At 37.9% G+C, this 25,016-nt stretch overlaps 3 protein-coding genes across 3 annotated transcripts; all 3 read right to left on the reverse strand.

The window, feature by feature from the left end:
- Positions 1-1,842: 1,842 nt before the first annotated feature.
- On the reverse strand, positions 1,843-5,669 carry LOC148836864 (uncharacterized). Its single transcript, XM_088914712.1, has one exon. It carries the CDS (start codon positions 5,632-5,634, stop codon positions 3,346-3,348), a length of 2,289 nt encoding a protein of 762 aa, XP_088770838.1. The 5' UTR covers positions 5,635-5,669; the 3' UTR covers positions 1,843-3,345.
- A 2,136-nt stretch (positions 5,670-7,805) lies between these two features.
- On the reverse strand, positions 7,806-11,217 carry LOC148836865 (uncharacterized). Its single transcript, XM_088914716.1, has 2 exons — positions 11,107-11,217; positions 7,806-9,835 (listed from the first exon to the last, which is right to left on the reverse strand). Exon 2 carries the CDS (start codon positions 9,825-9,827, stop codon positions 8,187-8,189), a length of 1,641 nt encoding a protein of 546 aa, XP_088770842.1. The 5' UTR covers positions 9,828-9,835; positions 11,107-11,217; the 3' UTR covers positions 7,806-8,186.
- Positions 11,218-18,811: 7,594 nt separating this feature from the next.
- On the reverse strand, positions 18,812-24,573 carry lrrc15 (leucine rich repeat containing 15). Its single transcript, XM_088914715.1, has 2 exons — positions 24,328-24,573; positions 18,812-21,779 (listed from the first exon to the last, which is right to left on the reverse strand). Exon 2 carries the CDS (start codon positions 21,772-21,774, stop codon positions 20,020-20,022), a length of 1,755 nt encoding a protein of 584 aa, XP_088770841.1. The 5' UTR covers positions 21,775-21,779; positions 24,328-24,573; the 3' UTR covers positions 18,812-20,019.
- Between the last annotated feature and the right edge of the window lie 443 nt (positions 24,574-25,016).

Below are 25,016 nucleotides of genomic sequence, written 5' to 3' on the forward strand. Positions count from 1 at the left end.
CTAAAGGTATAATAAGCAGATTGTCCTAGCTGTAAAAACTGCTCAAATTGGTACATTTACTTATAAATCATTTTACTCTTTAATAAACCTTTACCTGATTCTTGAAAATCACTGGAATATCAGGTTTAACAAGACAATTGACCATTCCTTTATCAAAGTGTTTTTTAGCATTTTTTCAACAAAGTGTTTTTTAGTCTATGCAAAAAACATACAATTATTCTTCTGTTTTGGTGAGTACTATATATTGAAATGCAGCATATCACTGATTACTATACTTTTAAGTGCTCATTGTGGAATTTGTAGACAAAAGACGAAATGTATTGGAGATAACACTGCAAACAGTGAGAGCTGGTATATTGCTCTGTTTCATTTTCTTGAGTTACTATATTTTAATATCAGCAGCGTACATCGCACATCCTTACAGAAAACCAGCAACACTTTACAACATAAAGTCTGTAGTGACACCTAGTGGTTATTCCATGAGTGGCATTTATAACAAGCAAAATGAAACGTACCCCAGGTCTGCTGTGCATGGTTTGTGTTTAATAGCAATATAAATAAAATTATAAGAATCCTTCATTAATATATATGTTCTATGGGTGCAATCTGATATCACCATATAAGCATCAGTTTGGTCTACATTTTCAGTATTAATATTAAATGACTTACTGACAGGAACAGAAATCATTCTCTCTGGTCTCTCTAGAATATAAGTGAAGTGGCTCTGTGCTTTAAATTATTTAAAGAATAACAGAGTGTTCATCACAAGCAGTTTTCATAAATACTACATTATCCTCTATTTAAAAATAATAGTAATATACTAAGCACACCTCAGAAGTACTTTAGTTCAATTTAGCTATAATCAGAAAAGTCTCATTACATCTTCTAATGATGGATGCTACCTCAGGGAAAGTAAAGTTCAGATCTGGCTTCTTCAGGGGGTCCCTAAGGAACAGCACAGCTTGTCTGTACATTGCCTGCCTGCTAGAGCACATATAATAGCTCAGATGCTTGTGGCACTCAAGCCTGACCATGCTAATATGCCTCTCTTTGCTTTAACAATGAGATCATTCAGCACTCTTAATAAGAGCTGATGACAAACCATTTGAACCCCCTTCTCTCTTCTTTTAAAGGGATAATTAATCGTATTTTGTTGCCAAACACCTGTGCTAAATTAGAGCTTAATGAAGGCATAATTGATGCATTAAGGAGTTTGCTAACAGAGTCCCACCCAAGACAAGCACAGCACTCCATCTAGCTAAACAAAGCAGGGTTTATTGCAGGACCTATTTTATCACAGTCCAGGATCTTACAATGGCAGGACCCGGGACTGTTGATACAGTAGTGTCAGCCTATGACCTTTTACCTCAAAAGCAACTCTGGTCAGAGGGACAGGTTACATAGTGTACTGTAGATTTAAACATGGGACTCCTGTTTTTCCATGCTGTATGTCTTGGCTCTGTCACTTATCAAACTGCCCATTCCTTCTATGAAAAAATACTAATATCATCTCTTATTAAAACTGTCTTGAAAACATAACCAGTTTCGAAACAGAAGGAAGAAACAATATGGTGGGGTAAGCTGTTTCAAATGCACAGTGCTCACTGGGTAAAGAAGTGTCTCCTGTTCTTAATTCTTATGTAATTCCTCTTGGTTTCCACTTAATGTTCCACTGTTGAAAGTTCTTATTTGACTAATCTAGTCTGATCCTCGCCATTCCTGTTCAAGATTAAAAAAACAGTTTCCGGTCACCCATTGAAGCCTGGTAAACATACATGATTACCCTTGTTTGGATCAGTTTATATATTATATACTGTAAAAGGCAAATCAACATATACAATGTAAATTTAAGTTCATTTTTTATTTAACGACATAAAGGAAATTAAAATACATCACCGAAGTTATTTGTCCCATCCCTCCATAGAACTAAGTGACACCTGGTTGCACTAACAAGACGTAGACTGTATTCTATAGAGCTGCTGTGATGACAACTTGTCAGCATATTCCAGATCTGAGTTTTGACTCTGTCCCTCTCAAACAACATTTGTTTATCAAAACATTTGTTTTGTTTTGCCCTAAAAAGGGCTGTGGGATATGTTCATCCCACTAGAGCATTTATACCCATCTCTTATGCTGAGAACTGAAGGGAGCCCTTTTGTTATGTCTACTTCAACTCTTTTTAGTGCAGTTAAATTATGTTTTAGTCAATCATGCAGTGACAGTTTAGTGACAACTGAAACAGGGAAGGTGGACCAGTCATAAGTATCCCAGGTCATGTTCAAGATCAATCACCCAGACCACTAAAAACACAAGATACTGTCCTGTGTTATGTTGGTAAGATGTCCATGTAGTAAACTTTGAAATGCATTTAATTTTGGATTTTGAATACGGTTTACTTTAGTTTTGGTATGATTGGACCCAATTTCAAGAGATTTGTATGACTTTGTACAGCAGGAATTAAATGGGCACAATATTTGTGCAAAACAGTATCAGTGATGATAGAATTTGAATTCCATGAATCATTTGGGCATTCTTCATTTCAGTGCCTGTCTCAAAAAAAGGACAGGGTTTTGCGACAAAGGGCTAACATACAATAAAGTATAACTCCTTTACTGCTGAGGCTTTGAACAGCACCAAATGCTGTCTCCAATTTGATGGAATTACCCTGACAACAAGGGTTTAAGGCTGAGAAGAGGACCCTTCAGTCCAGCCAGTTTACCACCTGCATGATACATTGATGAGTTCACAATGGAACTTCTGTCAGAAATCCGGCCCTCAGCATAGGTAAGGCCTGGGCCTCACATATATAGAATATCACACATATAGAATATCTGTAGGAGGGGAAGCTAGATCTGCTGTTGACCACACCTTGATCTTTTTGAATCTTTCTGATTAAACAGAATTTGAGATGGCATCACAGCTTTTCAAGGGTCAGGCAATGCTCACACGCATCCCACTACATCCTATACTTCTATATATCCTATGGCTTCTATACTACATTTTTAACATCCTTCCATTAGTTTAAACCCACCACTAGAAAAATGTATTTCTTACACATGAAACCTTCACACTTTATAACCTTTAAATTACACCTTCAATTGTGTAATTGAATGCATTTTTTAAAATAATAATAAGCAAGTTTTAAAACTATTTGTCAAATATCTGTAACTTTTTTCATCACCAGTTTTTCTATCACAATGAAATGCTTGGTCTTCTCTGAAAAAAATCGATATACATCAATTTTCAAGGTTAAACTGTAGAAGAAATGTTATTAAGTATGCTTCATACCTACCCATATTCTGAAAAGGTCTGTTCATATTTTTTACATGTAATACTCTTGTAATTTCACAAATTATGGGTCTCAGTCTGGTTTATGGGCCAAAGAGTCACCTCCTTTTTGTAACAAAAGTGAGTCAGATTGACAGCAGCATCGATCTTCTTTTCCTGTTGAACACACTTGTGAACCAAATACACAAACCTGGCCAGAACCACACAACAGCAAATTTCCACCAAGAGCATTGTGGTATATGATATCATTAGCATCTCACAGTGGGACGTGCTGCTTCTGCTTTGAAACCTATATGACAGATTTGTTGTTTTTGCTGTTATGAACTGGAATGAAGTGGATTCTGGGAGGGAAGTAGTCAGCTGGGTTGTTTCAGCTGCTGTTGTCATGCTAAAGATTGTGGTGGTGACCGCTGTTGTGTCTGCTGGGGTGTGGGTAACAAATGCAGTAGTTGTCCACATTGCTGTCGTAATTGCTGGTGTTGTGAATGTTAGTGATGTTTTCAGGTGGGTGGAGGTGATCAAGCCTGTGGTTGTTTCTGTCACTGTAGGTGGCTGAACAGTGGTGTCGCTTGTGGTGTGAAGAATGGTAGTGGTGCCAAATGCTGTGGTTGGAGTGCTTGTGGATGCCCCTGTTGTTACAAGCTGCGTAGATGTTGTGTGTGACGCTGTGGATGTAATTGACTCTGTAGTGGTGAACACTGTGGTAGATACCTCAGGGGTTGTAAGTTCTGTAGATGTTGCATGTGGTGCAGTGGATGTTATCATCCCAGGCGTAGAGGCCAGCGTAGTCAACACAATGGTAGAAACCTCCGTAGTTATAAGATCTGTAAATGTCGTGTCTGGTGCTGTGGATATAATCTTCTCAGTAGTAGTGGCCGCTGTGCTTGGTATTGTTGTTGTGGCCTTAATTGTTGTTGTTCCTTCCTCTGTTGTCAAAGCTGTCGTAGGCCATGTTGTAGTTGCAGGAACCGTAGTGCTCTTTATTATTGTGGTAGCCAAAGTTGTAGTAGGTACTGTGGTTGTTAAGCATAACAACTGATCCTCTGTAAGAGAAGCAATATTTTGTCCCTTTAAGTTTTCGGGACTTTCACAAGTAATTGGTGGAGATGTTTTAATTTTCTGTGGATTTCCTCTTGTCCAGTTGAATAGATATGTCATTCTACAGTCACAATGCCAAGGATTGTTGTGTAGATGTACTCTGACAAGTTTCTTCAAGGAGTTAAATATGCCATCAGGAAGAGTGTTCAAACTGTTATTCATTAGATTGATTGTCCGCAGTTGAGACATATCGTCAAAAATCTCTTTCTCTAGAGACCCAATAAAGTTATATTGTAAGTGCAGGTCGGTGAGGTTTTTGAGGCCCTCAAAGTACTCTTTTGACAAACTGGTAAACTGATTGTCAGACAAATAAAGTTTCTTTAGATTTGTGAGGTTACTGAATACTCCTTGTGGAAGCGTTTTCAGTTTGTTCATTTTGAGATTTAGATTAGTCAGATTGGGCATTTCTCCAAACAGATTAACAGGAAGGCTTGTTAGCTGGTTATTATTTAGTGTTAGTGTTTTTATTTTAGGAAGATCAAGGAAGATTCCTGTGGGTAGGTCAGACAATGAATTGTTCTCCAGAAAAAGCTTTTCGAGGTTTTTGTTGTTAGAAAATAAATCCTGGGGCAATGTTGTTATCTTGTTGCCTTGAAGTCCAATTTCTGCCAAATCTGGAAGATTATCAAAGATCCCTCTTGGAATAACATTGATCAGATTTTCGTAAACCCGTAGTTTTTGTAATTTCTGCAGTTTACTAAAAATTTCTGTTGACAGAGAGCTGATGTTGTTTTTCGCCAGGTGAAGTGTTTTAAGACTTTGAAGCTGATCAAATATTTCCTCAGGAAGTAAAGCAATTTGATTCATATGTAGTTGGAGTTCTCGTAAATTTGTAAGGCCATCAAATAACCCCTTCTCTATGGTTTGAATTCTGTTGTTTTTCAAAATAAGTAGTGTCAAATTATTCAAACTGTTAAAGAGACAGATAGGTAGAGATGTCAGCAGTGAGCCTGAAATTTCAATTTCACTTATATCATCCAATCCTTCAAATGCTGCGGCTTCTACTGAAATAGTAGGTGTGTTCATGAACACCAGCTTTTCCACTCCAGTGTAGTTTCTGAAGGCTCCATTTTTGATTGTAGAAATCTGACTTTGCACAAAATATACTTGTGTAATACCACTCCCTAAAGGGTCAGGAATTTCTGTTATATTGTCACCATAGACAGCCTTATTAAGAGGTGTTTGAGTTGTTCCAAAGCTACAGTCAAACAGCAGAGGCAGAAGGAAAATAAAATATGCTTGACACATTTTTGTCTGGAAGAAATGTGAAAAGATCAAATGGGTTTTTAGTTATTGAACATTTCAGATATTATGAGTAGAGCAAGGTGAATTTACAAATTCTAAGCAAGACAAGTAGGATTGCTTAGATAGTGCCCATGTGAACAAAAGAAACAAAATGTGAACATTAAACTAGGACAATGGCACTAATTGTTCCATGACTGTATCTAATAATATGAAGTATTCAATTTAGATTTTCTGAGGCCTACGTACATTTACTGGGCACTGGTAAAAAAATAAATTGGTCAAACACAGCATCAGCGATCTGCAAGTAGTTATTAAATACTAGAATTTAATAAATAAACAAAGTTGTAATTAAATGTAATACCTGAAGAAAGCTTAGCAGCCCAAACGTGTTTTTTTATATTTTTCAGCACGGAATTAACCTTTACATGTTCATTAGATGTAATATGTAACTTATTGGTAAAGGAAATATACAATACAAGATTCATTGCTTAATTTAATGTAAAACATTTCTTGAAGCAACAGATTAATTATCTAAGTCAATTAAATGTTTAGTTGCCCAAAGATTTTTGTAAAAATACAGTTTACCTGGTTTTCCAAGGGGTGAATATTTGCAAGGACGTCCAAAGCAGAATAAAAAAGACAAGTTAACTGGCACAAAATATGTGGAAGTTGGCTTCTGAAAAACAAACTTGTCTTTTACTGTCACCAATGTTACACACTACCCAATGGAGTGGTTTTGGGGCGTGTTTCTAAGAACTCCATCCTGCAAGTATAGATAAGGAATGCTCTCTGACAAAACATATGGACTGCAGCCCAGGCTTTAGACCTATCGCAGGTCACAAGCCAGCTCTAAGTTGTCTCAGTTATGCAGAGGAGTGGAACCAATAAAAGATGTTTGAATGAAGTGTAATGATATATGGTTGTCGAAATATATTTCCCTGAACAGAAACATAAGTATTTTCTGTTCCCACAGTCCTTATCATATCAGACTGGTATCTGATGAGGGCTTCTCTAAAATCCAACTTGATGTTTGTCTTTATTCTCCATGATCCAAAGTATGGGAAATAAAGTTAGTGTTAGTTCGTGTAGCCTCAACTGGTCAGAACTCAGAAGCTAAGAAAGGCTGTACCTTTCTTAAGTACTGGAACACTGGATACTGGAACAGGAGACCTCAGAGTAAAATCATGTAAGCTACATTGACAGGCTAAAAGAATCCAACCCTTTCAGGCTTCAGCAGATGAGATGGGGGTCATAATAAATATATATATATATTTTCAAAATCCTCAAAGTCACAGACAAAGCAGATCAGGTAGAAGTCTTCAGGTTTATCAGTGGACCAGAGCACACAACTGGAAATTACCTGGGAATGCATTTAAAGACTAAGAAACTGAGAAGGAGGTACTTCTTTATGCAAAGGGTTGTGGGAGTATGGAACAAGCTATCTAGCCATGTTGTCAAAACTAATTCCTGATTTTGATAGACAATAACTTTCTTTCACTGAATGTCTAGATGATGTTCTCAGACCTCTTAGCTACTACCAAAAGAGCTGGATATGCCAGATAGCTTCCTCTCATGTATAATCTTTCTTGGGTTGTTTCTGCAAATAATGTTGGTGAATCTGTAGTTTTCCTCTTTAATCTCTTTTACTCTTCCCTCTTTGAGCCTTTAACTTTCATAAAATGCATGTTGCAACGTGTCTAATTTGATAAAGAATTTATACAGTACGTACAGGTATATGACTACAAGTGCTAAACAAAATGTAATGCTTTTTCAAAGAATGGAGTATAGAAATGGTTTTGTATATAAGGAGCTAGTAAATCTTTGTTGTACTTTGAACAAAGCCAAATTCAGAAGTAAAGTTTATTCACCTTTTTAGCAGTAGTATTGGTTTTGGCATTAGAGCTGAGAGGCATTAAACTTTGTCCTCCTTCTTTATGGGTTATGCAATAGAAATGTTTTAAAGCTATTTTACTTTAGTAAATCAAAAGTAAGGCATTAAAAAAATTGTAATGAATTGATTGTAATGAAATAAACCTACGATAACATATTTATGGAGAAAATAATACAAAATAGAAGTACACTTTTTTGCAGCCAGGTTGATCGTGGATAGTTACTTTAAATTAAAGCTAATTCAAGATTTAGGGCTGTATCAGGCAAAGGCATTTACCACTTACTAATGCTGAAAATACTTTACTTATAAACACTTTGATTCAGTGTATATTTTTCTTTGATATTATACAGGACAGGTTATCAAACATACTTATACATTGTTTTCACAAGTTTACATACAGTACCTCATTTACAGAAAACTTTGCCACTGTGAATGAGGAAAAAATAAGTTTCAAGAAATTGCTTGCTGTAGTTACAGGTGTCAGCAATTTCTTTTATTTTAATTACATACTGTATTTCATAGCGTCATTACAGACATGTATATTTGATTTCATTATGCTCTTAGAGTACCTTCAAAGTTATTAAGGCAGATAGACAGTTACTGATTTCACTTAAAATATTATAACAAGGAGTAGCTGGTAACATGTAAGTGGTTACTGATGTCTTTAAACAGTAATGGAGATGATCGTGTTGAGACACTGTGAGTCTTCATGAAGGTTTCCCAGAGAAATATGATTTATTTTCTTCCCATGTTCATTAGAAACCTCAGTTTCAACCTTGACCTTGGGACATTTGGAAATGCTACATTTTATGTAGATCACACCATTTTCCTCACTGAGAGCACACTGTCTTGTGTCTTTTTGACTTTCAAATATCTGGGCCTCTGATATTTCAGAGATATCCTTCCCTGCCTGAGGACGCCTTCGGGAAGAGGACAAGTCTCTTATGCATGTACAATTCTGAGCAGGACAAACAAGCTGCTCCTGCCTCAGAGAGACCAGACTCTGTCCTTTGAGAGGCTCAGGGCTCTGACAGTATATCCTGCCAGAGTGCTGTATGCTGTAAGTGCTGTACTGAATTAACCTGTACAGATATAACAGGTGGCAGTCACAGGTCCAGGGGTTGTCATGTAATGATAGGAAAGGCAGAATTATTACTGCATCAAAAAGCCCTTCAGGAACTGTACGCAGCTTATTTTGGAAAAGGCCAAGGTATTCCAGATTGGTCAGATTTTGAAATAATTCCAAGTCCAATGAGCTCAGGTTGTTTTTTTGCAGATAGAGTTTATTGACGTTTGTTAGTTCTTGAAAGACCGTCTTTGGCAGGGACCTTATTTGATTATCCGCTAAGCTGAGAAATCTTAATTCTGTAAGATTTTGGAATGCCTCTTCTGGAACAGCTGAAAGCTTATTTTTAGCCAGATTCAAGTAGGTGAGACATGACAGTTGTGAGAACAGTGCAGGAGAGAGCTTGGTGAGTTGGTTCTGCTCAAGGTTTAAATGCTTCAAGGGTGGGTGAAATGTGCCCGGCGCAAGTTCTTTTAATATGTTTCCTCGTAAATTTAATTCTTTCAATCCTCCCAAGTTAGAAAAAATGTCTTTGGGAAGGGCAGTAATCTTATTACCTTGCAAGGAAAGTTCCTGAAGTCTTACAACATTAGAAAACACGTTCGATTGTAGAGTGACTATTTGGTTCTCATTCAGAAAAAGGGTTTCTAGCTTGGTCAGGCCACAGAAAAGGTCCTTACTCACAACAGATAGCATATTTTGAGAAAGATCCAGAACATGGAGCTGGTGAAGCTGATGGAATAAGTCCTCTGGTAGTCTAGACAAAAGATTACCTTTTAGATGTAAGATTTCCAGGTTTTGCAAGTTATCAAAAAGGCCTGTGTCCAGAGTTCCGAATTTATTGAAGTTTAGAAACAATTTCTTCAGGTTTGTCAACGAGGTGAAAACATCCGTCCCGATTTCACTGAGATTACGGTTACCACTTATCTCCAACTCCTGCAGTTTTGTCAGCTCATCAAAGGCACCCTCAGACACCTCCACAATAAAGTTATTGAGGAACGTGATCTTCTGGATCTCTGGGCTATCTTCGAAAGCATCAGGCCCAATACGAGTCACGCTAGTTGCCATAATTGTGAGTTCTTCTACAGCAGAGGTAATGTTCACAGGGACACACTTCATTGCATCGTCGGCACACAACACTTTGGCTGGAGTGAAGCACTGACATCTAACTGGACAGCTGTGGCCATGAAGCCTGAGCTGAAGCAATAAAAATAAGGCAATGACGAATTCTGTTGTCATGGTTTGTTCTGAAAATAAAAGAATGCACCAATTAACACTGACAAAAAGTCATCACCACAAGGACTCCTTTGAAAGTTACTGCCATATTATGTCAGACAAAAAATCTTTAGATCATTGAAGCCTCACTTTGATCTAAGAAGCTACTTCAATTCAATATTTCCATTTCGTTTCTAGACAGAGGATTTTATTTCACTTCTTAAAACATACAACAGTTAAAGATACAACATGTTTAAGAGCTGGGAACAAACAAATTAGCTCAGATTAACCGTATTGATTCAGTCAATGAAGGGTTTTATTGTATAACTGAGAGCCCAGCTGGAACAAAAACCAACAGGTCTGTAGGTCACCAGGTCCAGGACTGCGAACCACTCGTTTACACTTTCTTGTCTTGAAACAGTTTTGGCTCTGAGAAAGGGTAAAATTACAGGAGCTGCCCAGCAGAGGGCAGTACAGCGAAACGCTAGTCGTGGCTCAGTGCCTCGCAAACAGCTCTTGATGGAGTTACCAAGTAACAGGTGTATCCGCACCCTCTGCCTGTCAGTTACATATTCAGTTATGAAACTGTTTACAGGATTGTGCATATTTTGCTTATAACTTATTCTTTAACCACACAGTGAGAACAATAGCTTGTTTTCAAGTTGTAGCATCCGTTAAAAAACTTCACTCTGTAATGACTTTTAACTTTAGTCTTTTAAAAATCTCAGTAAATCTGCCTCCATGTGGTTATTTTATTTTTAAAGTTAACGGTAATCGTACACTGGCCAATGTCATTCTTTGTGTTCTCCTTGCTTATTTCAGAAACTTAGAAGATGCACAATACTCTATCAGATATTTATCAAAATAAAAGCTCCCATTGTTAGCACTGAACTGGTTCCAGTGGTTTCTTGAAGTCTCGACCCTTTAATCACCGACCTTTACCGGAGACATTTTTCACTTTTAAATTCTATCACGTTTTTTTAAGTCATTGATTATTTACAAAATGCATATAATTTCGAAAAAAAACTTCGAAACAGTTGCTCATTAAATTAAATGCTTTAGTTACCTATGAGATCTGATTTTAAAAATACTAAGAACCTCTGGACTTTTAAAAAACGATAAGCTGGTAAATTCCTAAACCTATAACTTTCCTATAAACCTGTAACTATAATAGTGTACATTGTTAGTATTGTTTTAACGTAGACGATATTCATACATATATAGATACCCTTATTACAATTTACTTAATATATTGAAGGAAAATAACGGAAATCAAATCCGATATATGTGATTTTGGACTTACTTGGTTTAGCCGCTTCCTAAAGTACTTAGAATCTGGTCAGTCAAGGTGTGAAAAACGAGGTTGTTCCCTGTTGAATCTGTCCGGTGCTATGCTGTAGTGTCCGAGTGAGTCACCACGGGGTGGGACCGGTTCGAGTTGAGGAATAAATTAAACCAACAAAGAGTAACGCAGAGCGCCCGCAGAAAGTTATACAACCTCAAAGTTTAAAAAAAAAATAATAGACGTTTGACAAAACTTTATCCTAGAAAAAAACTTCTGGCAGAAGATGAAAAACTATTTGTTTTGGCTACATTCTTACAGTATATTACGGTTTCATATATTTTGGCTGCATTTTTGTTCAGTTTAGACAGTCAATGATTAAAAAAATGACCACGAGTATTATTTCTGGTTAATGTAGTAGGTATGTCCACGAATATTTTGACGTGCAGAACCAGTTTTCCATGGATATTATAATACACAATTGAGCAAAAAAAAACAACAACAACATTTTTACATTCACAATAATCAATGTTTAGTAGGACGTTAGTCTCTTAGACGGTACTTGTATTTAAAAATAGGTATTTGATAAAAAACTGTTAAAATATTTATTATTATTACCGTACATTTATTTGGCGGTGCTGTTTGTGGAACATGTAAAGTGCACCTGTACCTTGACCCTGGAAAAAAAAACAGATTAAACAAAGTTTATTCACCTTTCTTCCATCAAAGGACTTCAGATTATTTGGTGATGTAAGCAGGATTCAGATATTAAATAAAGCCAGAATTTCTCAATGGGAACTGTGTATCCACATTAAGTAAGATCTATAACAATTTACCTGAGAATACGGCTCAAAGACCGAAAAGCGTTTTTTTCTGGACTTTTTCCGGACTTTGCACATTTCGGCGTGAAATCACGTCAGATACAAGTATTGATTCTGTAAGTTTTAGTTTTAAAATAACAACATTATATTACACTCTCTCAGCAGCCAACGGGTTAATAAATAACGGAGCAATTTAATGCAATCACCATCTCAAAATGGTTTTCAGTGTGTTAAGTTAGATCGGGACATAATGAAAAACATTAAGAGATTAGTTACATGAAAGTGAGCAATTGAACAAAATACACTACTTTAGATACATATCATAATAGTAACATTCTACAGATACTGAAATATACCGTATAAGTATATAATGTGACAGGATGGAAATGAAAAGTTTTGTTTACTGAAGAGATGAGGAAAAATATATGATTAATTTATCTGTGTATCTACCCTCAATGCATATAAATGCATATGATTTGGGCTGATGAACAACAACGATGAGTCCGCATACGGGAGGTGGAGAATCTTACAAGATGGTGCCTGGAGACCAATCTGGCCCTGAATGTCAACAAGACAAAAGAGCTCATTGTGGACTTCAGGAGACCCAGCGGGAGTCACGCCCCAATCCGCGTACCTCGGTCTGTAGCTCTCCACCGACTTGATTTCGTCTCACAATACTGTAGCCCGTCTGAAAAAGGCACAACAGCGCTTTCTGCGGGCTTAAAGAATTGCGTTACGGGAAGCTATTCCTCACGAGCTTTTACCACAGGACCACAGGAGGTGTCTTCACTAGTAGTATCGCTATGCGGTACAGGAATGCTACAGTGCATGACAGAGATGGACTCGCACCATCCGCTGTCGCAATAAAACCCGATCCATCATTCAAGATCCCAACCATCACGGCCACAAACTGTTCTCCCCCTGCGCTCTGGGCAAGCGGTCCGGCATTATTAGAGCACGGATCGCTATACTCAAGAACAGCTTCTACCCCACTGCAGTGCGCATCCTCAACAGCTAACTGCAGGGCCTCAGGCTCAATACACATCTGCACTGTGCACTTTTTGAAGGTCTACCGTGGGGTTTTTTTTCACACTGCTACCGTACATATTTGTTGTCCCACAAAATATGTATTATTCCTGTTGTTATTATTTATTATGTTTGTAAGTTTGTAATGTACTGTCTACATTGTGCGGTGGTTGTCTGTTGTACTGTGTATGTCGCGAGAGATTAGCAAGAATTCCAATGTAAATACACGTATGGCAATAAACTACTAAACGACTGTGTGCATCTCAGTACAGTACTACATTTTTGTTGATATTGCAGGACCTTGCCAGAAGAGGGCAGCAAGGTAACTACTAAATTGTGAGAGAATGTGGTATCTAGTTATAGATCAATTACCGAAGCTACAAACACTGAAACTAATCATACTGATAGTAGTGTAAATTATTAAATTGTGTGAGATTAAATGCCGAGTATGAACTTTCTAAATATTAATTAGTTTAAGGAAAAGATAAAAACAAACGTACAGTACCAATTTAAATAATTAGACTGTGTTTTTAATTATGTACTATTCTGTCAGCCGTGGCCAATTTCACAGAGATCGGAAACTCCACAGCAGAAATGTTGTATTCTTTTTCTTTTTCAGCCTTTGTCGTTAAGTGAGCACTTCACGGAATAGACCTTTGAATTTTGAATAAGAGGAAGTCACAACTAGGTTTATACAGTAAATGTTCTCAAACTCAATTTCTTGAGTGTATGGGCAAAAACAAGCAATCCCCAAGACAAAATCGCATGTAAAATAAAATGAAATCAGTTTATACGTGGAGAGCAGGTACGGCACTTAATAACAACAGGGAATAATAATTCTTTACTCATATAGCGCTTTTCTGGACACTCCACTCAAAGCGCTTTACAGGTAATGGGGACTCCCCTTCACCACCACCAATGTGTAGTCCTCACCTGGATGATGCGACAGCAGCCATAGTGCGCCAGAACGCTCACCACACACCAGCTCTCAGTGGGGAGGAGAACGGAGTGATGAAGTTCATAGATGGGGATTATTAGGAGGCCATGATTGGTAAATGTCAATGGGAAATTTGGCCAGGGTACCCCAACACTTTTCGAGAAACGCCCTAGCATTTTAAATGACCACACAGTGTCAGGACCTCGGTTTTACGTCTTATCCGTCGCTATACTGGGGGAAAATAGGATGCATACAGACAGCAGGGTGAGCGCTCCCTATTGGCCATTTCCAGCAGCAACCTTAGTGTTTTCACAGGAGGTCTCCCATCGGAGGTGCTGACCAGGGTCACACCTGCTGAGCTTCAGCGGGTTACCAGGGTGATATGGCTGCAGGGAAAATGGCGTACTGTAGGTCGTACGAATAGCGGCGCAAGACTCAAATGGTGAAATTTTCGTACTTAAAAAGTTAAATAGCAAATTGAATAAAATTATTCAACTGTGTTTTGGTGTATTTCCTCATGGAAGGCAAAGAAAGGACAACATTTGCTGTTGTTTTCTTTCTCAGAATAAGGGTGTGGATACAAAATATCGTTGTGAACAGTGATGCAGGTAGGTTACCCAGCTCTGATTTTGGCGAGCTTTTTTTCAGCAGGTCTCAGTGCATGATGTATCAGCTCATGTAGATAGCAGTCTTTTTACCCTGGGGAGAATGAAGAAGGATGGGAAATTAAAGTTTGCAGCTGCTGCGGTTATAAGGAAAGGCCCAGAGCCGCCGCAACCCATACTTGAGCCCGGATGCAATTAAATACAAAAGGCTTCTACCCCCTTCTGCACATAGAGCAAGAAAGCAGAATTAAAACGGGCAAACATACAACCTGAGACTTAGTAACTAGTTATTTAAAAAGTTTACAACTTGACTCGTCTCAGCAAACATGGCGATGATATCACCGAAATCAACCTGCCTTGCGGTGTTGTTCTCTATAGACAGCAAAGCCAGAGCTGACAGTCTTTCCTGTGACATGGTGAACCTTAGCTACGTTTTGATCAATTTCAATTTGCTAAACAAGCGTTCAGCGCTGGCGACAGCAACTGGAACGCCTAAAAACACTTGACATGCTATCACTGTGTTTGGAAACGCAGATTTCATATCTTTGTTGACCACATACTGCAGTACTTCAGACGGAGTGTTAACTTCGTTAGGGAGCAGATGAAACAGAAACTTTAATTCAGCTGCCATGTCTCTGCCACGAATGTCTCGTAGAAACAAGGCAAGTTCGTTGCAGGCTTCAGCTGAATTAGCCCCGGTTTTTTTCGCTAAAGAAAGAAAAACGTTCTTCTGTCTCACTGATGACAGTGTCCAGTACGCAACTGAAAAAGTTCACTTTAATCTTTTCCTGTCTAATTGCCTTTTCGGTTCTTTGCGTTTCTCGCCACCCCAATTACATTTCTGGATCACTTTCATGTTGCACACTAACCGAACATAGTTCAGCTAACTGCAAGCTTGTCTGTTGCTCAGTCATGCGGGGGAAAAGGTCGCGTTATCCAATTCTACAGACAGTAATTGGGAGTGAACGCGCCAAGACCAATTGCAAATCATCCGCTCAGCCGTGCTTTCCAATAGATCATCGTGTTTTATTTTAAAATGGGCCAGACTAATATTGCTATTGGATAATACACCGACATTCTAATGACGTTAGCAACGGGCTCCCCTTAGATCTGGGCACGGGTGCGGTTGCACTCATTGCACCCCCCCGTAGCGCCGGCCCTGGAAAGGAGTGTGTAGAAATATGCAGTGTGAAGTGGCCTATCAAGAAGGTAATTAAGACGGGGTAATGATTAAATAGAGATCTGGGGTGAGTGTTTATAGCTTTTCCTGTGTGTGCTGCTCAAATGGCAATAGACGTACAGGTGAACACCAAGGAGCCCCAGCTGAAATGCAGACAGGAGCAGCTGTTTCAATTGGGCCAGAAACACTTTCACATTAAATGTATATTACACCTGCCTTTCATCTTTCAGCACTGATTTGGGAGAAATAATTGCTCAGCACTAGACGCTGTGCACTGGTGCAGTACTAGATGCCACGGGCAACCAGCTTTCCTGGGAGGACATTTCTTAAAGCACACGTGTTTGGACTGAGATAATATTTTTCAGGTGATGTGTGCATGCCTGATAGCAGCATAATACATATGGTTTTAAAATATAAGATATTTTTCAAGGCTGATTTTGGAACCCTAAAAAAACTGTGCTGAAATCTGTAAATGTGAAACTGGATGCTAGTCAGCATTTTCAAACATACATGTAGTATCCTATGCACTGGGACAAGTGGTGGATTTGGATTTGGACAGGCTGGAATGGACAATTATTTTGAAGATGGAGCAAAGCATATAGGCAGCCCCGATGCTAATAAAGTATTGTGGCCATGGTGGGATTCTAATGTCACAGTGAAATGCTGCATTAGAAGGAAACTACCCACTGCCTACAGTGATACCCCTCACCCAGATAACAACGTCTAGCCTACTTGAATGCTTGAGGGCGTTAATGATGGCCCATAGAGGAGTTAGTGTACACAGTTTAAATCGGGGAGATTCACCAGAGCAATGATACAAAACACATTTTCTGATCATGATCAAAGCTTCCCTCACTCTTGTAACTGCAAAGGTGCACCACAGGCGATGTGGAAGCCAGGTATGGAACAAGCGATGACAATAGAAGACCAGCCATAGAGAACGCTGCCTGGATCACACTGAGCCTGGACAACATCACCTTTCGGAAGACATGTTTGGAGGTAATGTAGGTGGTGAATTGAGGGGATGGTGAGTGGACAAGCAGGTCCATGGCTGATCCTGGTGCAGGTCCACAGTGACACAAGATCACCTGCTGAAAGCTGCCGAAGGAAGTGCAGAGGCAGAAGCAGATGATACATTGCTGACCGAAAGGTTCGAGCTAACCTGTCAGAGGAGAGATCCTCATAGACTTCATCTATGAAGGAGCGAGAGGAGAATGTTGTAAATGGTTAAAACCAGGAGCTTTGTTCCATCAGAAGGGCAGAATAAGTGCCTTAATTAAGGAGTGAGGATGCTTATAGGTTGGGTAGTTAGGAAAAAAAAACAGGGTGTCTAAATGGGGTGGATTTGTAATGTAATGATATTACTGTTATGGAAGTTGATAGTGCTATGGCCCCTACTAGTGGGGATTACAAAGAGAAGCATTTTGAAGAAGATCTGTGCGTAACAATTAAATTGTGAAATAGAAAATAAAGATGGATTAAAAATTCCACTCTGTTATTTCATCCAAGTATATAACCATAGTAGATTATAGCTGTTTATTCAAATATTATGAACTATCAGTTTTGTAGTTAAAAAAGCAACAAACAAACTGATAGGTTACAGGTCAGCTGTATCATTGTATGTTTGTATGTCAGTAAGCCTTTCAACACCATATAAGCACCACATCTGGAGGTGAACAAAGGGCCGGATACAGTTAACCCACATGCCTTGGGGACCACTTAAACATCTGAAATGGAAACTGCAATATAAACTGCTACCAAATGGGTGGTATTTTTTTTTGTCTTCTAAGCAAAGTGATTTTGAAAACCAGAACACTTGAGACTTGCGAAAGCTAAAATTGCAGGCTGCATGATGAAACTGGTCAATAATGTCGAAAGGGGCAGTGTAGATAATCAACATTTTATTGACATATTAACATATGTGCATTATATTATCATGGTTAAATCATGCTAGGCACCAATACAATCTCCCTAAGAACGGAATAAATATTTCCTTTTTGAAAAGCTACCACTAGTTGTTGAAGATGTACTTATAAAATAGTTTTAAGGTTTATGTTAGGGTGTGCAATCATATAGCCTTCTGCGCCAGATTTAAGTCAGTTTAGTGGCAGTGCAGACAATGAAGGTTGTGGGAAAAATGTAACTTCCTCATTAGTAATTGAAGAGAAGAATTAAGGTTTATGCCATAAACACACAGTAGGCCAGCATTTACTTCAGAGTCTTAAAAACATTAGATTTTCCTATCAATTACACATACAAGTTTGTTGTGCTTGCTAAAGTGCAAGTATCTTAGATATGTCTTGGGTTCTACACAGCTCTGTTGGGATCAAGTTAGTAATTGGAAACAATGATCTAATAGTTTTCTTTTGTCATATGAAAATGTGTCAACAAAGGTGTTTTGCTAGTGGCACTGTGGTGAATTTGTGATCCATTAAATTGAATCTCTATAGGCTATAGATAAAAAAAAACATTTTTGCAAAGCTTTGTAGAATCTGACAAAGTTGGAGCTAATCTAGCAAAATCCCAGAACAACCTTATAGCAGGGAATCATGGAATTAAATAATTGTCTTGTGCAGTCAAGAAAAACAACTGAATCAAAATGAGTTGTTTATTGACATATTTTCTACATTTTCCTTGAAAATCTACTGAAAGTTACCTCACATAAACTCTTCTACACAACAAACTGATACTGATTACTGACATAAGAATTACAAAGCTTGTCTATAAATAATGTGAAATTTGATTTTTTTTCATTTAGATTTTAGTTTAATAACACTTCAGTAGTTGTATGACATCAGATGCCACAATCTTTAAAAAAGATTAACTTTTAAAAAATAAAAACAGTGACCAATATTTTGAAAACAAATTTTGAATAAAAAACTCCCTTAAATGCAAGGCTTCACTCCTGCTTTTTAGCAACTACAGATCCACATTTACCTTTTTGTTTAGTATTCAATTTAATAAACCATCCTTTAGATGTGTAAAATACACATACTGTATGTAAAATTAATATTTATTACAATCCATTCATAGATCTATTTACACATTACTGAGACTCTAATGCCATTTGAATTAAAAAGTAAAATTACAGTAGAAACAATCTTCAAAGCTGAACTAAATTCATACTACAATCTAAATATTGTGGTATTTCGTTAAATGATTAATATAATAATACTGAAAAGGTACTGCCTATTGCAAGACATTTACAGCAGAGGAAATATTGGAAAGGCTTTTAGATTGTTTACAAAAAACCTCATTTCAATTTAAGTAGATATAGATGGCTCAAATATTTCAACATTGTGTCTTAATATAAACATTACAAGTAATTGCTGCACATTGTAATTTGTCCAGTCAAAGAAGAGCTAATACACAACCAAAATGTGGTATCTGGCCTGTGACAGCAGCTCTTCTCATAATTGTGATTATGATGAATTGTGAAAGTTTTAAATAGTTTATAAGCCAACAAAGTGTCAATTAATGTGAAAACTTACTGTGACCAATTAGAACATGACAGGCAATTCATAGAATCAATCCTTTAGGAAAAACGTACAGCTGCAAATCTGATCTGAAATTTGCCCCAGTTTGTCAAGACCAACTTATTTCTTAAACACAGAGTTTTCAAACCTCTTTGAGCTTATACTCGATGAGTGTTATAGTAGATCCAATCTGGGATAACATTTAACAAATGCATTACTACATGTGACAAATAAGGCAATCATTTACAAATAAGATTGTAAATTGAATTTTGTGAAATTTTATAAAACTATTTGCACTTCTCCAGTATTTCTCTTCTATTTTACACTTTATGTAGGCATTCTTAATGTACACAATAAAACTGTGGTATTATGCAAAGTATTCAATCTGTAAAATCATTTGAGTTTATTTCACACATTAAGAGATCTATCTTGTGTCTGTTAAGCCGCACAAACGAATATTGACATAAATGGTTTCATGTATATACCAGGAAGAAAGTGCCAAATGCTGGGTACTTTATATGGTTTTTTTCACAAAGCTGTGTAGCGGCCTGGTATCTTGGTGTTGTCAATAATGTGTTTGCTTGGCACACACTGTCACCTCTCCATCAAGCATCGATGACGTTGTCACTCAGCAAATGAGATGAAGGCAGGACATTAATTACAGCTGAACTCCTAAAAACCTCCTGCCTTCAAAACTGTTGCTGCCGCAATTCCTTGATATACAGGGGACTGACCATCCAACTTCAGCTAGCTTTTTTTCCAGCAGCCAATCAAAATGAATTTTGATTTACAAATGAATGTTATTTCATTCTGGTACCCCAGCATCACATTCCACATTATTTGTCTAAAGTTCTGAAGGCTTTCTGACCAGTGTCATTATTGATGGTGTTCAAATTGCTGAATTCCTTTTGTGCATAGGGTTTAAGTTGCCACTTGACCGTCTTTTTTTCCTCCTACAAGCAATACAGATGATGACACTGGAAATTAGGACTGTGCAGATAAGCACAATGATTATGAGGACAGCCTCCTTTGAAAGCCCCCCAGCCTGTCCTTCCCCGTTGTCGAAGTCCTCGCTGGAATTGGAAGGGGTTATTTTTGACGAGGAAGTAGTAGCACTGTTCTCTGTTTGAAATGAGGAAGTCCGTAACCGCTGTTTTATTGTAGTGGCAGTGGTCAAACTGGCCGGCGTTACCGTAACTGAGCTGGTGGAAATATTACTGGCTGTAACAGAAGTCAGATCCTCATCTCTGACGTCTGTAAGAGGTGTCAGCTTCAGGGAGAGAGGGGAATGACAGACAACTTGGCTGATGTTGTACACCTTAGAACGGTGCTGATTAATCCAGTTTCTTAGAGGTAAAATGTCCTCGTCACATTTCCAGGGGTTGTCAAAGAGAGTCACCTCAGTTGCTTTGTCTAAGGAGTCAAGGAGCTCCTGTGGCAAGTTCTCCAATGAGTTGTTATGGAGCTCAAGTTTCCTCAGTTCTGGCAGGTTTTGGAATAGGTTTCTGGGCAAGAACTGCAAGTAATTATTTTCCAAGGAGATGTTCTGGAGTTTCAGCAGGCCGTTGAACACCCCCTCCTGTAAGGTGGTCAGCCTGTTCGTGTGCAGCGACACTTCCCCAAGCTCCGACAGACCACGGAAGGCATCTTTGGAGATAGTGCCGATCTTATTCCTGCTCAGGACCAAGAGCCGGAGCTGGGTGAGGTTGCTGAACACGTTGTCCCCAATGTGAGCTAAATTGTTGTCATACAGCCAGAGCTGTCGGAGACGCATAGGGCCAAATATGCCACTGGATAAACTTACCAGCTGGTTTTCATGCAGGGATATGTCAGTGAGGTTGGGCATATTCTGGAAAATGCCTTCTGGCAGTTCTGAAATGCGGTTGTTGGACAGGTACAGTTTCTTCAAGTTCTGCTGCTTGGAGAACAAGTCAGCTGGCAGATGCTCAATTTGATTGACGTGTAATGACAAATCATTCAGTTTTGTCAAGTGATCAAAGGCGCCTGCTGGGATTTCTCTCAGTGCATTCTTCTGAAGCTTGAGGCTCTGAAGCTCCTGAAGGTTTTGAAAAATGGTCTTTGAAAAGGCAGTGATATTATTCCCTCCTAAATCAAGCTTTTGTAACTTTGTGAGTTGGCGGAAAGCTTCATCTGGAATGGAGTTCAACAGATTTTCTTCAAGATTGAGATCTTTCATATTTATAAGACTGGAGAACATCTCAGGATGTATAATTTGTAGTTTGTTTTTGGACAGAATAAGTTTTGTAAGATTAACAAGATTTCTGAACAATCCATCTGACAGCTCCTGTAGTGGAGTACTTGTTAAAACCAGAATCTCAAGTCTAGTTACGCTGTCAAATGCACCTGGTACTATCTCTTTTAATTCAGCACGATTTATAAAAAGAAAACGCAGAGACTGATGTAATCTTTGAAAGTCACTTGGTTTAAAAGAATTGATTTTGGTGTCCAATATGTCAAGGCGTATGGTATCCAGAGGTAGGGAGCTTGGGAATTCTGTGATAGTATTTCCGGAACATTGCACCAATCCAACTTGTGGGCATGAGCATTTGTCTGGGCAGTTCCCACAAACGAACAATATAGCATGAAGGCTGATAAGTATATGCAAGTAGCCTGCTGATTCCATGGTGCCTAAAAGGAAATATAGCAATTAGACGTATTTCAATATAGAATAATTTGTTCCTTAATAAAATAGAATCCACAATTATTTAGTTTCAGCTACAATGAATGACAGTGAATGGTTTCTTGTACTTTTTGGAATTATGGTTTTCTTTGTGGTCATTTTTTTCCAGTACAGTCTTTTTTCCCATTTAATTGCCATGTCAAGTGCCAGAAAGTGAGCAGTTTCGTATAAAAATTGAAATTGCACATTTATGTGTTATGTAATCCCTAGACCACTTCTCTCATCATTGGTAGTTATGCAGATTAATAGGACAGTTTTCCACATGAGCACAGTAAGTGTAGCATACAGTTTCCCAGTGCCAGTGTGGAATGAGACTCAGACTAGGAGCAGCTGTGTGGGCCCTAGGCTTCATTTTATTGTAATGATGCCGGAAACCTCATTTAAGATGTCTTGCCAAGATAATGAGCTGCTTCATCCTTTTCTGGAATACGTCATTTAAAATAAATAGCAAACTAGCCATCGTGTTGGGGAAAAAGCTCTGCTCCACATGGCTTCTGCTCAGAAATAATTACTCAAACTTCTTTTCAACTGAAAAATACCATTCTCTGCTGTCATGTAAGAGTGAAACATTTTTTTTATTAAAAGAACCAGATCTTATATGGTGTTATATGTTTTAGAGTCATGACCCAATTCTAACAAAAATATAATGGTATTAATTGTATAGTTATGCAGGTTTTGTCAATCTGCGTGTTGCCATAGTTGAAACGTATTTCACTGGCACACAGGTGCTGCTGCCTCACAGCTCTTGGGTCTTGGGTCATAAATTTGCTTTCTGTTCCAGTTTCTTCCCCCCTCCCAAAGACATGCTGGCTAAATTTATCAGTGTCTCTAAAATGTCCCTGTGTGCGTGTGTGTGGGTGTCCTGTGATGGATTGCTATCCTAGTCAGGGAGTGGTCCCACCTTGTCCCAGTCTTCCAGGATAGGCTCTGGGCTGCTGGGCTTATCAGGATTAAGCAGCTTTCTGATAACTGATGAAAAATATCCAACTGCAGAGACATGCTGAGGGCCCCGTGTTTAGCTGTGCTGCACTAGATCAATGAGATCAGTGACCTTAGCTTCTTGTTTTTTTTTTGACAGTATTTGTTTTACTTTCAAAAACATCTTACTCCCTAAATTCCATCACCTCCCAACAGCTCCAGACTGAATACAGTCAGCATTGTCAGTTAAAAAAGGCAAGAATCAAACAGAATGTACTGAAATTATCAAGTGTGTTTTCTCTGCATTGTCAAAAAATAAATTAATTAAAAAACAGGAGAGCAATATTATTAAATACTAAATTGTAAAATGCATATGATGCAGGGAGAAAATTGGGTAGTACCAGATCAATACTTGTCACATTAGAATCGCGCTGTAGAGTTTCATTCATACCTTCATTCACTGTGCTATGTAGAAATGAAAGGTTATTTTTTCTTTAATAGATTTTAAACTAAACTATGGAAGTGAAGGAGATGCAGTCCCACACACAAAGGCAAAGTTTTCAACAGTATCATAAATATAACTAGAATTAATGTATACTAGTGGAATTATAAAGTATAACCCCTCCACCATCTAATGTTACTAGCTGCATAACATCTTTTTGTGTGTTATAGTTTCAAGTAGTTAAATATAATACATTTGTAATTTACATAAATTGGTCTATGGCACTAATCACAGTACAATTGTCAGTTCTCTTCAGTTTGTTTCATTATGAAATAACCTTTTTTATTTTTCTTTGTCCTCTCTAATACATGCAACCATGCATAATGAGTGAATAAAATCTTTTTGTTCAGCTCAGATATACTGTAAGTTCTCCAAACATGACAGAGCCAGAATCTCTTAATGGGGCAGGAGTAGACCACATTAACATCTTTCATGTCCTTTTGTTTAAACCCCATGGAGATATGGTTTGTTGTTTTCCCAGCACTTTGCTTGTTTATTTACTGTGGTCAGCGCTTGCTTTGTCTACTGCACTTTCCTCTAGAAACTTGCATTTTTCTGGAGTATTACATTTCTGTAAGCCCTGCCTGCTCAACATGAACACATTCTGCTGCTGCCACTCTCTTGTTCTGCTTATATACCACTATTCTAGACATTTCCTTCTTCGTTAGAATGGCTCCTTAAAAATACAAACATCTAGTGCACCAAAATATCTGAATACTATACATATTTATGGAATGTTTTGATATTGAATATAATGTAGGCAGAATGGGTAGAAGTCTTTCTATGTATAACAAACTTGTGTAACAAACTTTGTCTACTATGAAAAAAAAAGTAATGTAGTCTTATCAGAAAGTTTTACAATGAATATCTTACCATTCCACAACAAAGGATTTTCTTTTGAATACACTAAATAATTTAGAAAGTAATTTATTTTTGTTCTGAGTTACCAAGAAGAAAAAAAAACATATAATCAAACCTTAAAATGTCTGTAGAGTGTTAAACAAGCTGTAAGGATGATATATGGAAATATACGGGTAATTTCTCATTAGAAAAAAAAATAAATAGGAATAACTTACCTTTTTAAAGTTGATCTGTAGCTGCTGAAATGAACAGAGGAGTTTGTGACCATGCAGAAGTCTTTATACTCTTCACTGTGGTGTTGCTCTGCCTTGTCTCCTCCCTGCTTTTAAGCATCAGAAATGACTCAGCAGTAGGGAGAATCCTGGATATTTTGGGGGGACTTGTCACACTGTGTTCACAGCAACAGCTTATTGAAGTCCTTTGTTCACTTTAAGAAGAGATTTGGTTTTCTGCTTGAGCTGTTCTCTCTAGTTTGGATGCTCAGATTCTTGGACTGTACGTGTTGGTTGGTTTGCATGCCAGCAAAGCCCCACCCTTAATCTGCCACTCGTTAAAACATAGCAGAATTTATTTCACAGAGGTAACAGTGAGACCCCGTTTACTAACAAAAGGCTTCCTTTTGATTTGTCTTTTGTTTGCTTTTGGGAAACAAAATATATCCAAAATATTAAGCTCTGAAACCCCAATAGTTTTATACGGGAATCCTGATCAATTGAAGTCAACACAAATGACATGTGAATCATTAATACAGAATTAACCCAGCAGATTGAAATGTTCAACTGCGAAATTGGCATTTGAAAAATAAAAACGTCCTACACGTGAATAAAATATGTACATTTTGAAAAGTATAATGACATGTGAGAGCCCCCCCCAACATACAGTAGAAACAAAAACATTTCCACCA

This window comes from Atractosteus spatula, chromosome 4 (assembly GCF_055471065.1).
Source record: "Atractosteus spatula isolate fAtrSpa1 chromosome 4, fAtrSpa1.hap1, whole genome shotgun sequence".
In the NCBI taxonomy this organism is placed as follows: Eukaryota; Metazoa; Chordata; class Actinopteri; order Semionotiformes; family Lepisosteidae; genus Atractosteus; species Atractosteus spatula.

Bases quoted from the DNA above. Each gene is read 5' to 3' on its own strand.
- LOC148836864 (XM_088914712.1), bottom strand. From the start codon at position 5,634: ATGTGTCAAGCATATTTTATTTTCCTTCTGCCTCTGCTGTTTGACTGT.
- LOC148836865 (XM_088914716.1), bottom strand. From the start codon at position 9,827: ATGACAACAGAATTCGTCATTGCCTTATTTTTATTGCTTCAGCTCAGG.
- lrrc15 (XM_088914715.1), bottom strand. From the start codon at position 21,774: ATGGAATCAGCAGGCTACTTGCATATACTTATCAGCCTTCATGCTATA.